Genomic DNA, 11,958 nt, shown 5'->3' with positions numbered 1-11,958 from the left:
ATTTCTTAGTTAACAAGCATTTACTGAATGTCTACTATACTAGATACTTTAGGTTCTGAGATAAGACCAGGCATAGCCCTCAAGAAGCTTACGTACTGCTTATAGGAAAACAATTATTTTTGTGCATTTAATAGCTGGCTTAATTTACTCTTATGTATGTTACTGTATTTTTCAATATTCTGAGAGCATGAGGAAATGGAAGTTTAGGATTAGACAGCTACCAAGATGTCGACTTAGGATTTGAACCAAGGACACTGACTCTAGAGCCCTCATTTTCAGACTCACAAAGATAAGCTCCTTGATGGCAGGATTGTATTTCACTCATTTTTGTATTGCCCAGGTAGTGAATGCACAATAGATACTTGTCTCTGATTTGTGTTTTGGTCTTTGGAGATCAAGGTCCCATCATCTGACTGATCTGGTTCTTTTTTCCTCTCTTTAGGTTACGGGTAAATTCCGGGGAGGTGTGAACCCTTTCACCAATGGCTGCTGTAACAATGTCAGCCGTGTACTCTGTAGTTCCCCAGCACCCAGGTACAGTACTCCCTTTATCTAGTGTTCATCCTTGGTCAAAACTTGTGTCTTCTTTGGGCTTATTCTGGTGTATGGGAGGTCTGGGAGACTGCCTTTAGGAAGATTCTCTATCTTAGAGTAGTGTTTGCAAGGGAGAGAGATGTCCATCCTTTAGTGGACCCTGTGAGTTCAGCGGATCTTCTTCAGTTATTATGGTTACTTTCCTTTGAGAGGTGAGGATGAGGTTGACTCCAGAATGCCTTGAGCTAGGTTTCTGTCCACCAAGGACTAGTTTTGCTGTAGTTCTTCATGGAATCAAAGAAATGGGTTCAGTGCTGGCCTTTTTCACTGTCCTGATAGGACTGTTTCTTATATTTTAAAAACGCTTTACACATAGGAGGCAACCATTGGATATATTAAAAGGAATGAGTGAATGAAAGCCCTCTCATTCTTGACCCAGGTATTTGGGGAGACCAAAGAAAGAGAAGACAATTGTTATCCGACCTCCCTTCCTTCGACCAGAAGTGTCAGATGGGCAGATAACTGTGAAGATCATGGACAATGGCATCCAGGGAGAGCTGAGGCGAACTAAGGTGAGGAATTTAGGGAGATAAAGCTAGATAACTTGGGAATCTCACCAATGGCAAAAGAAATGGAAGCTTGATGTTAGTTTGCATTTCTTGTTTATAGTATTTATCACTTTTTGATTTGTGTTAAAATTAGAAAAAACATTAGATTGTAAATTTGTTGATAGCAGCAATTGAGCCCATGCATTTCCATGTCGTCATAGGACTTAACATAGCAGCTTGGATATGGTAAGAGCTCAGTAGGTAGTTGTTTGTTGAAGTGAACAAATGAGTGACAGGATTAAACCCTTGTTGCACCTTATTTATCCAATACTATCCCCAAACTGTCTCCAGTCCCAATTTAGAAATACAGAACTAACTCCCCAACACCCCTCTTATATCATTTTAATATTATGAGTTGCCCTAAGGCCCAGTTCTCCAAATCTGAGTTTCCTCCCACCATTTATCCAGTCTAAGGGAAGCTTGGAAATAACAGAGAGCCAGTCAGCTGATGCTGAGCCTCCACCTCCTCCTAAGCCGGACCTGAGCCGCTACACGGGACTACGAACACATCTTGGCCTGGCTACTACAGAGGGTAAGTGCTGCCTTGATCTACTAGATCTTAGAATTAGGAGGCGGGACTGAGGTTAATTGTGAACTATAGAGAGGACAAACAGGCTAGGGCCGGGAGGTACTACCTGTGGTTGAAAATATCTCAGCAAGTTGTATTTGGGTTACTTCATTGGGCAGCTGGAAGAGAGGGGGATGCCGCCTAGCTATTGGCAGTGAATTGGCTTCTTACGGGGAAATCGTTTAGTCCCTAGAGAGACCAGAGAACACTGTAGAACCTTCTTGGTGCATTTATCCACTGTGAGTTCTGGTCTGGTTTGACCCTTTTGATTTTTAGCAACTTCAAGTTTCCTGTACTTCCTTTTGCTGGGTATGATCTGTTCCTTCCTTGTCCTCCTGTAATTTAAGGAACCCTAACCAGGTTAAGAGAACACCTTGTAAAGTGGTGCCCCCTGGGCCTTTTTTCTTGCAGATAGCAGCCTCTTGGGCAAGGACAGCCCCCCCACACCTACCATGTACAAGTATCGGCCAGGCTACAGTAGCAGCAGTACATCAGCCGCCATGCCTCATTCTTCCAGCGCCAAGGTACCAAATATTCTCTAAGGAGAGGGGTTGTACCATATGCCAGCTGCTCCAGGGAAAAGGGTATTTGCAGGAAGGAAAAGGCAGGAGGGAAGAGAAGGAAACCAAGGCCATTTTAATAATTATTGGCATTAGTGGAATTGAATCCCTTAGATACTGTGTCCTTCATCAAAGGAGGGGAAATGTAGCATAATAGATGAAAGTACTTAGTACATTGTCTGACCTGAGTTCACAACCCAGTTCTGTGGCCATGGGCAAGTTCCTTAACATCTCTAAGCCTCATTTTCTGTATCTAAAAATGAGATATTTGTTCCAATTCTTAGATTTTCTTTATGGGTTAAACAAGATAATGCACGTTAAGTTCTTTGAACCTTTTAATGCATATTACTGGCACAAAATAAATACTATTTTTGACCGACTCCTTGGGCTGGGGTCTAGCATCTGTCACAAGAGGAGCACTAAAGCCTGCTTTGTTTTCTTTCTCAGTTGAGTCGTGGGGACAGCTTGAAGGAGCCAACTTCAATTGCAGAAAGTAGCCGCCATCCCAGCTACCGCTCAGAGCCCAGCTTGGAGCCAGAGAGCTTCCGTTCTCCCACCTTTGGCAAAAGCTTTCACTTCGATCCACTATCTAGTGGCTCACGCTCGTCTAGCCTCAAGTCCGCCCAGGGCACAGGTTTTGAGATGGGCCAGTTGCAGTCCATTCGTTCAGAGGGTACAACCTCCACCTCCTACAAGAGCCTGGCCAACCAGACCCGCAATGGAAGCCTATCTTATGACAGCCTGCTCACTCCTTCAGACAGCCCTGATTTTGAATCAGTGCAGACAGGGCCTGAGCCCGACCCTCCTTTAGGCTACACCTCTCCCTTCCTGTCAGCCCGGCTGGCTCAGCAACGGGAAGCCGAGAGGCACCCACGTTTGGTGCCAACTGGTCCATCACACCGAGAGCCCTCACCAGTACGGTACGACAATCTGTCGCGCCACATTGTGGCCTCCCTCCAGGAACGAGAGAAGCTGCTGCGCCAGTCACCTCCACTCCCAGGCCACGAGGAAGAACCAGGCTTGGGGGACTCGGGCATACAGTCAACACCGGGCTCAGGGCATGCCCCTCGTACTAGCTCCTCCTCGGATGATTCAAAGCGATCACCCTTGGGCAAGACTCCACTGGGACGCCCAGCTGCTCCCCGTTTTGGCAAGCCAGATGGGCTGAGGGGCCGGGGACTAGGGTCCCCTGAACCAGGCCCACCTGCCCCATACTTGGGCCGATCTATGTCTTACAGCAGCCAAAAAGCCCCACCTGCTGTCTCTGAGACGGAGGAAGTGGCCTTGCAGCCATTACTGACACCCAAGTGAGTATTAGTACCATCCTGGTCCTTAGCTGGCTTAAAATTAGCATGCTGCCCTGTAGAGGGTGTCAGGCTTCAGTTGTACATTCTGGCACATGTGGGTGGAGGGGAATCCTGCTTTTAGAAGGTTCTTTATTTTCCATCTCACATCAGCTGCCCTCATGGGCCACTCCTTTGAAGAGACCCAAGATTAATCACTTGTCCCTTAATCCTGTCTTCCTAAGAAGTATCTTATTTTCCTGAGAGTAAACAAGTATCTGAGATAGTTGTTGTTAGACAGTAGTAGTAAATGGGGCGATAGGGAACCAGGCTTGTTTTAAGGAGGACATAAAATTAAAGAGAATGTTAGGGTAAGAAAGTATATATGTAGAAAAGTACATTTTCTTTTGTTAGCTTTTTAATTGTCATTCCCTTTTCTATGTTTTGTGTCCTACTTCCTATCTCTTCTTTTCTCCCCAGAGATGAAGTACAGCTCAAGACTGCCTACAGCAAATCCAATGGGCAGCCCAAGAGTATAGGCTCAGCCTCCTCTGGCCCGGGCCAGCCACTTCTCAGTAGCCCCACAAGAGGAGGAGTCAAGAAGGTGTCAGGGGTGGGTGGTACCACCTATGAGATTTCGGTGTGAGGCTTCGGCGCACCCCTACCCTACGCCTCTGCACCTACACCAAAGGGCCCCAGGTGGCCACCTTCCCTTGAGGAGCGCCCCTCCCCGGCATAGACATTTTTTAAACCACCGATTCCAAGAAGATGAGGAGCTTTTACAAAATGCGATGGGGTTGGGGAGTTGGAGAGTTGGGGCCCTGAGACTGGGGTTACAACCCCCTTCCATCTTTTAAGACCTTCCCTTCCTTAACCCCTGGACCAGACTCAGTGGACATTTGTGCAATTGCTCGCCCTGGAGGGAACCAGATCATTTTTAAACCAGAAATAATTTTTTTTATTATTGTTACGGATTCTATTTTTTTCCTCTTCTGCGTTACCAGGTGTGTGTGTACATATATATATATTATAAATATCAAAGAAATTATATATCTATCCTGGGATGGGGAAATGAGGGAGGAATATGCTTAAGGAGGGGAATCCTCTTCCCATTCCTCAGACCAGCAGGAAAGGGGGAGACATGAGAGTCTTTTCCCCAGGGTTCCCTCTCTTCTGTCCCAGTTACCAACTAAGGAAATAGCACCCCCCCATTGTTGGTGCTAAGTGATCAGGAAAGAAACCCGGAGAGGTGAGCCTGGGGACTTGGTCAGAGGAGGGAAGGACTTGGAAAGGAGAGTTAGTTTTCTAGGCTCATTGGCACTTAAGTTTCCCCAGGAAGGGGGTTACAGCCCATGACGGTGGTGGTGGTGGTGGTGGGGGGGGGGGAGATCAGGAAAAAGAGGTTGGCCTAGCTCAAGAAACAACACTGGATAATTCGCCCTTCTCGGATGAGAGGGATTAGGGTGGGCTGCTTCAACTAGCACCTCAAAGCCTCCCCCTAGCTCACATGGTTACCATTATTTTTAAATCCAAGGCCGGGAGAGACGAATACAAAAAGCAATATTTTCATCACATGCCAAAAACGGGATAGAGAGAAGGAGCGGCAGGCCTAGGCCCCTCCAATTGTCCCTTGGGGGTTACCCTTCAGCCCACCTCAGTATGGTGCTGGTAGAGGGGATACCTGAGTTCTAACCTTTAAATAGGGGAGACCCCTGCCTCTACATGGAGGCCCTTTTATTTTTTATTCTAATTAGCCATTTTAAACCAACAAGGAATAAAAAGAAATCCTGATCTAACCTCCCCCTGACTTGTGTTATTTTGTCTGGTTTAGGCAGGGTGAATGATCTGTGGTGGGAAAATGTACAAAGAAAACCTCAGAAGTTTCTCTGGTCCAGGCCTGTCTTTAGGCAAGTCTAGAGTGAAAGTAACTGCTTAGAACATGTCCTGCTTTTACTTGGATGATTTAATTCAGGAACTCCTGAAGAACCTTTTGCAACCACCGAAGCTTGTAATTTCAGACTTAAGAGAATTCTTGATTTGTGCTAGTTGTTCCTTAATACAGAATTTTGTCTCTGGAAAGCTTATTTTGGATGTAGCCAAAGGTGAGACAATGGGTGGTCAAGGTATAAAAAAGCATGGGTGATTTACATTGTGTCTTCTATTTGTAGGAAGTAAAGACTGTGCCCTAATTTTAAATGGGTATCCTCAAACACTATAATCAAATCTCAGGAAACTGGGATGATGTTTTATTTTTTTCACTGTCCATAACTTAAGTATAAGTTCTTGCTATGAAATACTGGATTAAAACTGAAGCTTTATAAGTGGTTTTCCACCCACTGATCTAGGAACATTGGCCCACAGCAACAGATTTTAACTGTTCTGTGTCAATTGTAACTTAAAGAATCAGATTACATTAGTTCAGATTTTCTAACTTGAGTTTTCAGTTAAATAGTATGCTGCAGAAATTAAAGGGATTATTGTTTTGCTTCCTTAGGCTGCCTTTTTGTTGCTGTCCTAGAAGTTTAGAAGTGTTTTCATATATCAGCCATATAATTTCATTGTCTTAGAGACGAGGCAGGTCTAAAGTTCTTATAAAGATAAGCATTTACCTTTGCTTGCCAGAAGTTCATTTGTCAAAAGTACCCAAAATCAACAATGTTTGTTGGCCAACTTTTCCAGTTGGCTATTCTGTTTCAACACAAAATCAACCTAGAACCCCAGGACACACAGTCAAGCCCTAACCGGATCAGCTCTTCAGACAGAGCCTGAAGATCATCCAGGTACTTAGTCCTTGGGTGACTATCTTCAACATTCTGATTATGAGTAGAGTATTCCATATCTGCTGTGGAAAGGTATTTGAAAGCTCCGCCTCATCCTGGAGGTAATCACTTTAGGCCATGCTTTCAATCTCATTTTGATGGTTTCCCTGTCTGCTGATGAGATCATGTCATGACAACAGCCAGATGCCCGCAGATCTTAGCAATGCCTTGGCTTAAACTTTGACTCAGAAAGGCACTAATCTCTTAATAGGGAATCATACTTCAGCCAGTTTGATAAATGCAATTTTTCTTTTTTAGAAAAACCCTAACAAACCAACACAAGTCCTAAATCAAACAAACTGTACGAAAGAGAAGGAAAGAAAGCTTCCTGGGAAAAGGAGAGATGTCCATGAGAAAGCCAACTGGGTTGAGTTTTAAAAAGCATGGCCCTTTTCTTGTCTAATGTGTTAACCTCAACAGAGCACAGCAGGAACTGGCTTTTGCTCCAGCCATAGGTGATGCTCCAAAGGTAGTGTCCAGGAGTCTGGGAGGCAGCTTTTGTCAGGTTCAGTACAGCAGGAAAAGCCATCCTGGCAGAGTCCAGTGGTCCTGTTAGCGGAGGCTGCTGCTGCTGCTGGCCTGGGAGCTGCCCATACCTGGGTGGTCTGGACTGTGTCGGTTCTGGGGAAGACAAGGAGGGGTAAGAGAACAACTATGATCTGGGGGCCTTGACCAGGGATGTATAGGAAAAAACTGCAACCTGTCTGGGTTTTCAATCACATGTTCAACCCAAGGCAAAGGACTTGGACTCTACTTAAAATGGGTGAGACATGGGGAACCTCACTGGACTGCAGCAACAAGCCCCTACCCTACCTTCTTTTTCTTCTTCTCTTTCTTCTTTCTTTTTCGTTCAGGATCCTCTTCTTTTTTCTTTTTTTTCTTCTTGTGATCTGAATCAGATGGTGTTTCTGTAGGAAACATCAGGTGCCTATCACCTGGAGAGCTCAAAATTACCTACTGCTGTGAAGTCCCAATGCTACATGAGCTCCCTGAGACAGGCACAATTGTTTTTCTCAAAAGGAGGTACTGCTAACCCCTGTCCCAAGCCCCTCCTTGCCCACGAGACCCCATTAATCAGTTTCTTCAGAATTTGGGAGTCCAGGGCTCCATTGAAATTTAAAAGGGCTTAACTGTGGAAGGTCAAACCAGATTCTGAAGGTCAGGTTTTCTGGCTTTGAAAAGAACTACTACTTACCTGGGGGTACAGGATCCTGGGTTCGGCTCTGTTTGTGCTTGTGCTTATTCTTCTTCTTGGGAGGCTGAATATGCATCAGACGACACTGCTCCGGCAACTGAAGGAACCAAAGGAAGGTCCAGGTGAGTAGAGGGAGGAAATCCCCTGCTCCCATCATCTGGTCTGCTCAGTAAGTTATGAAGGAACAGACTTGGATAAAGAAAACCACCTCCATGCCTTTTAGGCTTCCCCATTTGCCTTCTTCTTCCCCAGGAGGGGACTCACCGGGCCAGTGTGGAGGCGGAAGCCAGCCAGCATAGTCCCTGTGATAGGATTAAAAGAGCCACCAAGAATAGGGGGCTTCTCAATGAGGGAGCGGAGGCTGCTGTTATCATGGGAGCCAGGCAGATCAATCATCCCTGGAAGGTCAGGCAGGAAGTTACTTAGCTTCTCCTTCACCTTCTTCCCACAGAATTTATTATAGGCATGTTCCAGGTTGTAGTGTGTGATCAGATTGGTGCTGCCTGTCAGCTCTGTGCTGCCTAGAGGACAAAGGGAGAACAATAACAAAGATTAGTCTGAAAGGAAGAGGTGTTTTTTTTTTAAGTCATTAAGTGAGAGGGACAATGAAGGACTGTATTTCAGAATAACCTAGATAAGGAATCTTTTAAGTGAGCATTATAAAAATTTTAATTTATTTTTAAAGTAAACAGTGCAAGAGTAAGTATCATAAACACTAAAAATATAATAATATAGAATGGTAGGTTGGAATGGAAAGGAGAAAAAAATATAGACAAAAATTCATAAAGGACAGAGATGGAAACTGCTCTATCCCAATGAAAGAGAGGCTCCAGTCTTCTTGGACTAACCAGAATAATAGTTGACACTTATATGGCACTTGTGCTATACAATGCTCTGAGTGCTTTTCGTAAAATGTACTAGTGAGAAACTACGTTCTCTGACACATGACCAGGGTAATATTAGCTCAGCTCAGCTGCAACCAAGCTGAGGGCCAAATCTGGGTCCTCAAGACCTTCAGTTTTTTCTTTAGCAAGAACACTAATCACCTTTACAAAGAAGAACAGCCAAAACCCTTTTTCTGGCTACTGCTGCCTAACTTTTATTACCAACTTCTTTTTTTTTTAAGTCCTCATACTAAGTACTATGCTTTGTCTAGAAAGCCACAGAATTCTAGTCCTGACTGTCCTCTACACCTCAGTTTCCTCTTATATGTGGAATGCCATAATAGCTATGTTAAGCACACTTCACTTTTTCAATATTCAAATGAAATCACATTGAAAGTATAAAGTATATAAATGCAAGACATTATCAATATAAATACTGCATATACATTCAAGTCATTACCAGTATAAATATTGCATGGCTGGCCTTTTAAAAAATATATAAACTTATTAGTAGCTTAATAAGGATCTAGTGGCAAGGGTGGGAATATCTAAGCTACAACTTCATGGATACAAATGACAAAAGTCACTTGTTTATAATCAGTCACTTGGGGAAAACTCAGGCTCTGAACTGTGAGCCTCTCACATGCAGAGACAAAGCCTTGTTCATTCATATATAGTTAGTGCCCAGCACAATGCACACACTAAATGCTCAATAAATACATATTAAATCAACAAGGTATTTTTCCTGTATGCCAAACCTCTCAGAAGAGTGGTCTACTATAATGGCAGGGGACTCAGTGCCAAAGTACTTCCTTCTCACAACTCTCTGTGAGCACTGTGTCTTGCCAATATGGAATCCTGACTTTTTTTTTTTTATCCTTTCTGCTGGCTTGTCTCCTTTCCTGTGGTTATGCTTAAATCTCAGGTGAGAAGGCACTCTGTGGTTTTTTTAGTCTCTTAAATTTATATGTTCATCCAACTTCCTGTTTGGATTATCAATTCTAAACAGATCATTTATAATCTCTCTCCCCAGCTCTGAGGCCTCTCCTGAAAACAAATCCTGCATTTTCAACATACAATTCCATATTGATTCAATTTTTTTAGAAACTCTTCACCTCACATATGGCTTCTCTATTTCCATCCATGGCACCCATATTCTCTAGATGTTTTTAGAAAGCAGTATTCCTCAGTTTCAAAAATCTCAATGTTTCCTATTACCTTCAGGGAAAAGCTCTAATTTCTTTGGCACTGAAGACTAAATGCATCTTATGCCAACTTATTTTGGGGCCTTATCAATCACTACTTGCCTATGCAAGATTTCTGATCCAACAAAATGGGTCTCCATCATCTCCTGAAAAAAAAACAAAAACCACCCCTCATATTGTTTCCTTTTAGGGAAATTCTTCCCATTTTTCTTCACCAATATGAATGCTTCAAGGTCCAGCTCAAGTCACATTTAATGTTGCTCTCACTTTGGATAATAAGGAACACATTTTGAAAATCGTCATGTAGTTCTTAATATGGTTCACAATGGTATTGTTAATTGTTGTGTATGAGAGACACGACCACAGAGTAATGCGATTGGCCTTGACAAGAAATACAGTCCATTACTTTATCCTTAAACCACATGAATCTCCAACTAAAAAAGAACTCCTTAAAAACAAGGACCAAGCACATTAATCTCTCTCCTTTTCCCACCACATGCTGCCATCCTTACATACCCAGTATTTTCCCAAAACAGATGTTCAATATCTGTCAACTCACTGATACAAACAGGTACAATCAGAATAACTAAGGCAAAAGAAAAGAAACTGCTAGAGGCCCACTTTTCTAAGCTTTAGTTTTTTCAACTACAAAATGCAGATAACAATGCCTATCTCAAGGGACCATTCTAAATATTAAGTGCTATAGCATATAGTATCAAGTACTGCACTGATACTTGTCATTATCTCCCTCAACTATAATGTGGGAATAAGACCTGGGCTGAACTAAAAAGCATCTCAGAGTTATGTCCAAAAAGACATTTCTACCCCTTCAAACTAGTCTCAGCACTACCATCCATCCACTTATTCAAGCTAAAAACTTAAGTCATCCTCAATTTTTCTCTCTTTTATCACAATCCATCATTCCTGTTAGCTCTACCTCCAAAATTTATCGTGCAGCCATTCACTTCTCTCCTCCACTGCTACGGCACTAAACCAAACCATCAACTCGGTTTCTGGACTACAAAGCAGTAACTTCTGACTGATTTCCCCACTTTTCATTTTTCACATGGCTACTTCAGTGATAAAAACAAACAAAAATTAGATCATGTCACCCCCGTCTTAAAATTCCCAATGGCCTCCCCCTGAACTTAACATCTCATATTACCCTGTAAAGACCTCTGCCTACCTTTCCCACTTTCATGTCCTACCACTCTTCTCCTGTTCACTCCACTGGATCCAATCGGTCTTCTGCTATTCCCAGCCTTTTCTCACTTCAGGGGTTTTGCTTTCATTGCGTGTATTTACCATTATCCCTTCTCTCCATAGATGAATGGCTTGTTCCTTCTCTTTGCTTAGATTTTAGTTCCAATGTTATCTACTCAGAAAGGGCTTCTCTTATCACTCTAGCTAAAGTAGTTCCTCCTGCTCCATTCTTTATCATATTTTCTCCTTGTGGCATTTACCACTATCTATATTATCTTGCTTATTGTTTGACTACCCACAGGAAATGTAAACTCCAAAAAGGGCAAGGATCTTGTCAGTTTTGTTCACAGCTGTAGCCTCAACATTTAGAAAAGTGCTTGGTGCATAGCAGGTGCTCAACAAAATAAATTTTTGAATGAAAGAATTTGGTTCAATTCCAAACCCTTCTTCGAAGAGCTGAGAAAACGCCGAGGCCCTGGGAAGGAAAGCAACTTATCCCAAACCAATAGCAAGGTTGTAGCAGACTTGAAACTAAAACCTTAGTTTTCCTGGGATGTTAAATCAGGCCTCTCCAGATCCAAACTCAAACCCTGGACCATTTTTAGGGAGCCATAAACTACTGTCAGGGACACAGCCTGGATGCGGCGTGGAAGATGCACCCCCATCTCCCCATCCCCTGAATTGATGCCATCAGTTTGGGTGCGGATCCTCAGAGATCTTCCGGCTTTGAGCTCCACGGGCCTGGTACGCGTTGCCTAGGTTACCTCGCACCTCCACCGGAGGGCTGACAGGCACGCCCTCTATGATCTGATTGGCTGGTTTCGGCCAAGCCTAATACCCACCTGGCAATTCCCGCATCAGGTAAAAGGGGCCACAACCAGCCGCTGACTTGTCCGCGCCGGGAGGGGCCGTGGCCGCGGTGGGGGGCGGAGCCGTGCCGGGTCCTCCTCCCGGAGGAGGCGGAGGCGGGGGTGGAGGCTTTCCGGGTCCGAAGCCGAGCGCGGATGGGGGTGGTGGTGGGTCAGCCTGAGCTCCGAACAGCGCGGTGAAATTCTCCATCGCCCCACCGCCCCGGCGCTGCCTCGGGCCACGCCCACCA

At 44.1% G+C, this 11,958-nt stretch overlaps 2 protein-coding genes across 4 annotated transcripts in view; one reads left to right on the top strand and one right to left on the bottom strand.

Moving 5' to 3' along the window:
* The window catches only part of ZDHHC5 (zinc finger DHHC-type palmitoyltransferase 5), a 22,183-nt gene extending 16,830 nt beyond the window's left edge, over nucleotides 1-5,353 (top strand). For all 3 annotated transcript variants that reach the window (XM_037838382.1, XM_037838380.1, XM_037838381.1), the window contains exons 7-12: nucleotides 443-534; nucleotides 974-1,106; nucleotides 1,551-1,674; nucleotides 2,122-2,234; nucleotides 2,718-3,577; nucleotides 4,034-5,353. In XM_037838382.1, the coding sequence (XP_037694310.1) occupies nucleotides 443-534; nucleotides 974-1,106; nucleotides 1,551-1,674; nucleotides 2,122-2,234; nucleotides 2,718-3,577; nucleotides 4,034-4,199 (1,488 nt within the window). In that variant the 3' untranslated portion in view covers nucleotides 4,200-5,353. The remainder of the gene's footprint in view (nucleotides 1-442; nucleotides 535-973; nucleotides 1,107-1,550; nucleotides 1,675-2,121; nucleotides 2,235-2,717; nucleotides 3,578-4,033) is intronic.
* MED19 (mediator complex subunit 19) lies at nucleotides 2,162-11,958 on the bottom strand. The gene is made up of 5 exons (XM_037838387.1): nucleotides 11,702-11,958; nucleotides 7,832-8,088; nucleotides 7,568-7,664; nucleotides 7,186-7,280; nucleotides 2,162-6,993 (listed from the first exon to the last, which is right to left on the bottom strand). The coding sequence occupies exons 1-5, from the start codon at nucleotides 11,916-11,918 to the stop codon at nucleotides 6,925-6,927; spliced, it is 735 nt and encodes a 244-aa protein (XP_037694315.1). The 5' UTR covers nucleotides 11,919-11,958; the 3' UTR covers nucleotides 2,162-6,924.

The sequence above is a fragment of the Choloepus didactylus genome, chromosome 6 (genome assembly GCF_015220235.1).
Source record: "Choloepus didactylus isolate mChoDid1 chromosome 6, mChoDid1.pri, whole genome shotgun sequence".
Classification (NCBI taxonomy): domain Eukaryota; kingdom Metazoa; phylum Chordata; class Mammalia; order Pilosa; family Megalonychidae; genus Choloepus; species Choloepus didactylus.
The sequence above is the reverse complement of the archived record's forward strand: the minus strand, read 5'-3'. Positions and strand labels throughout refer to the sequence as shown.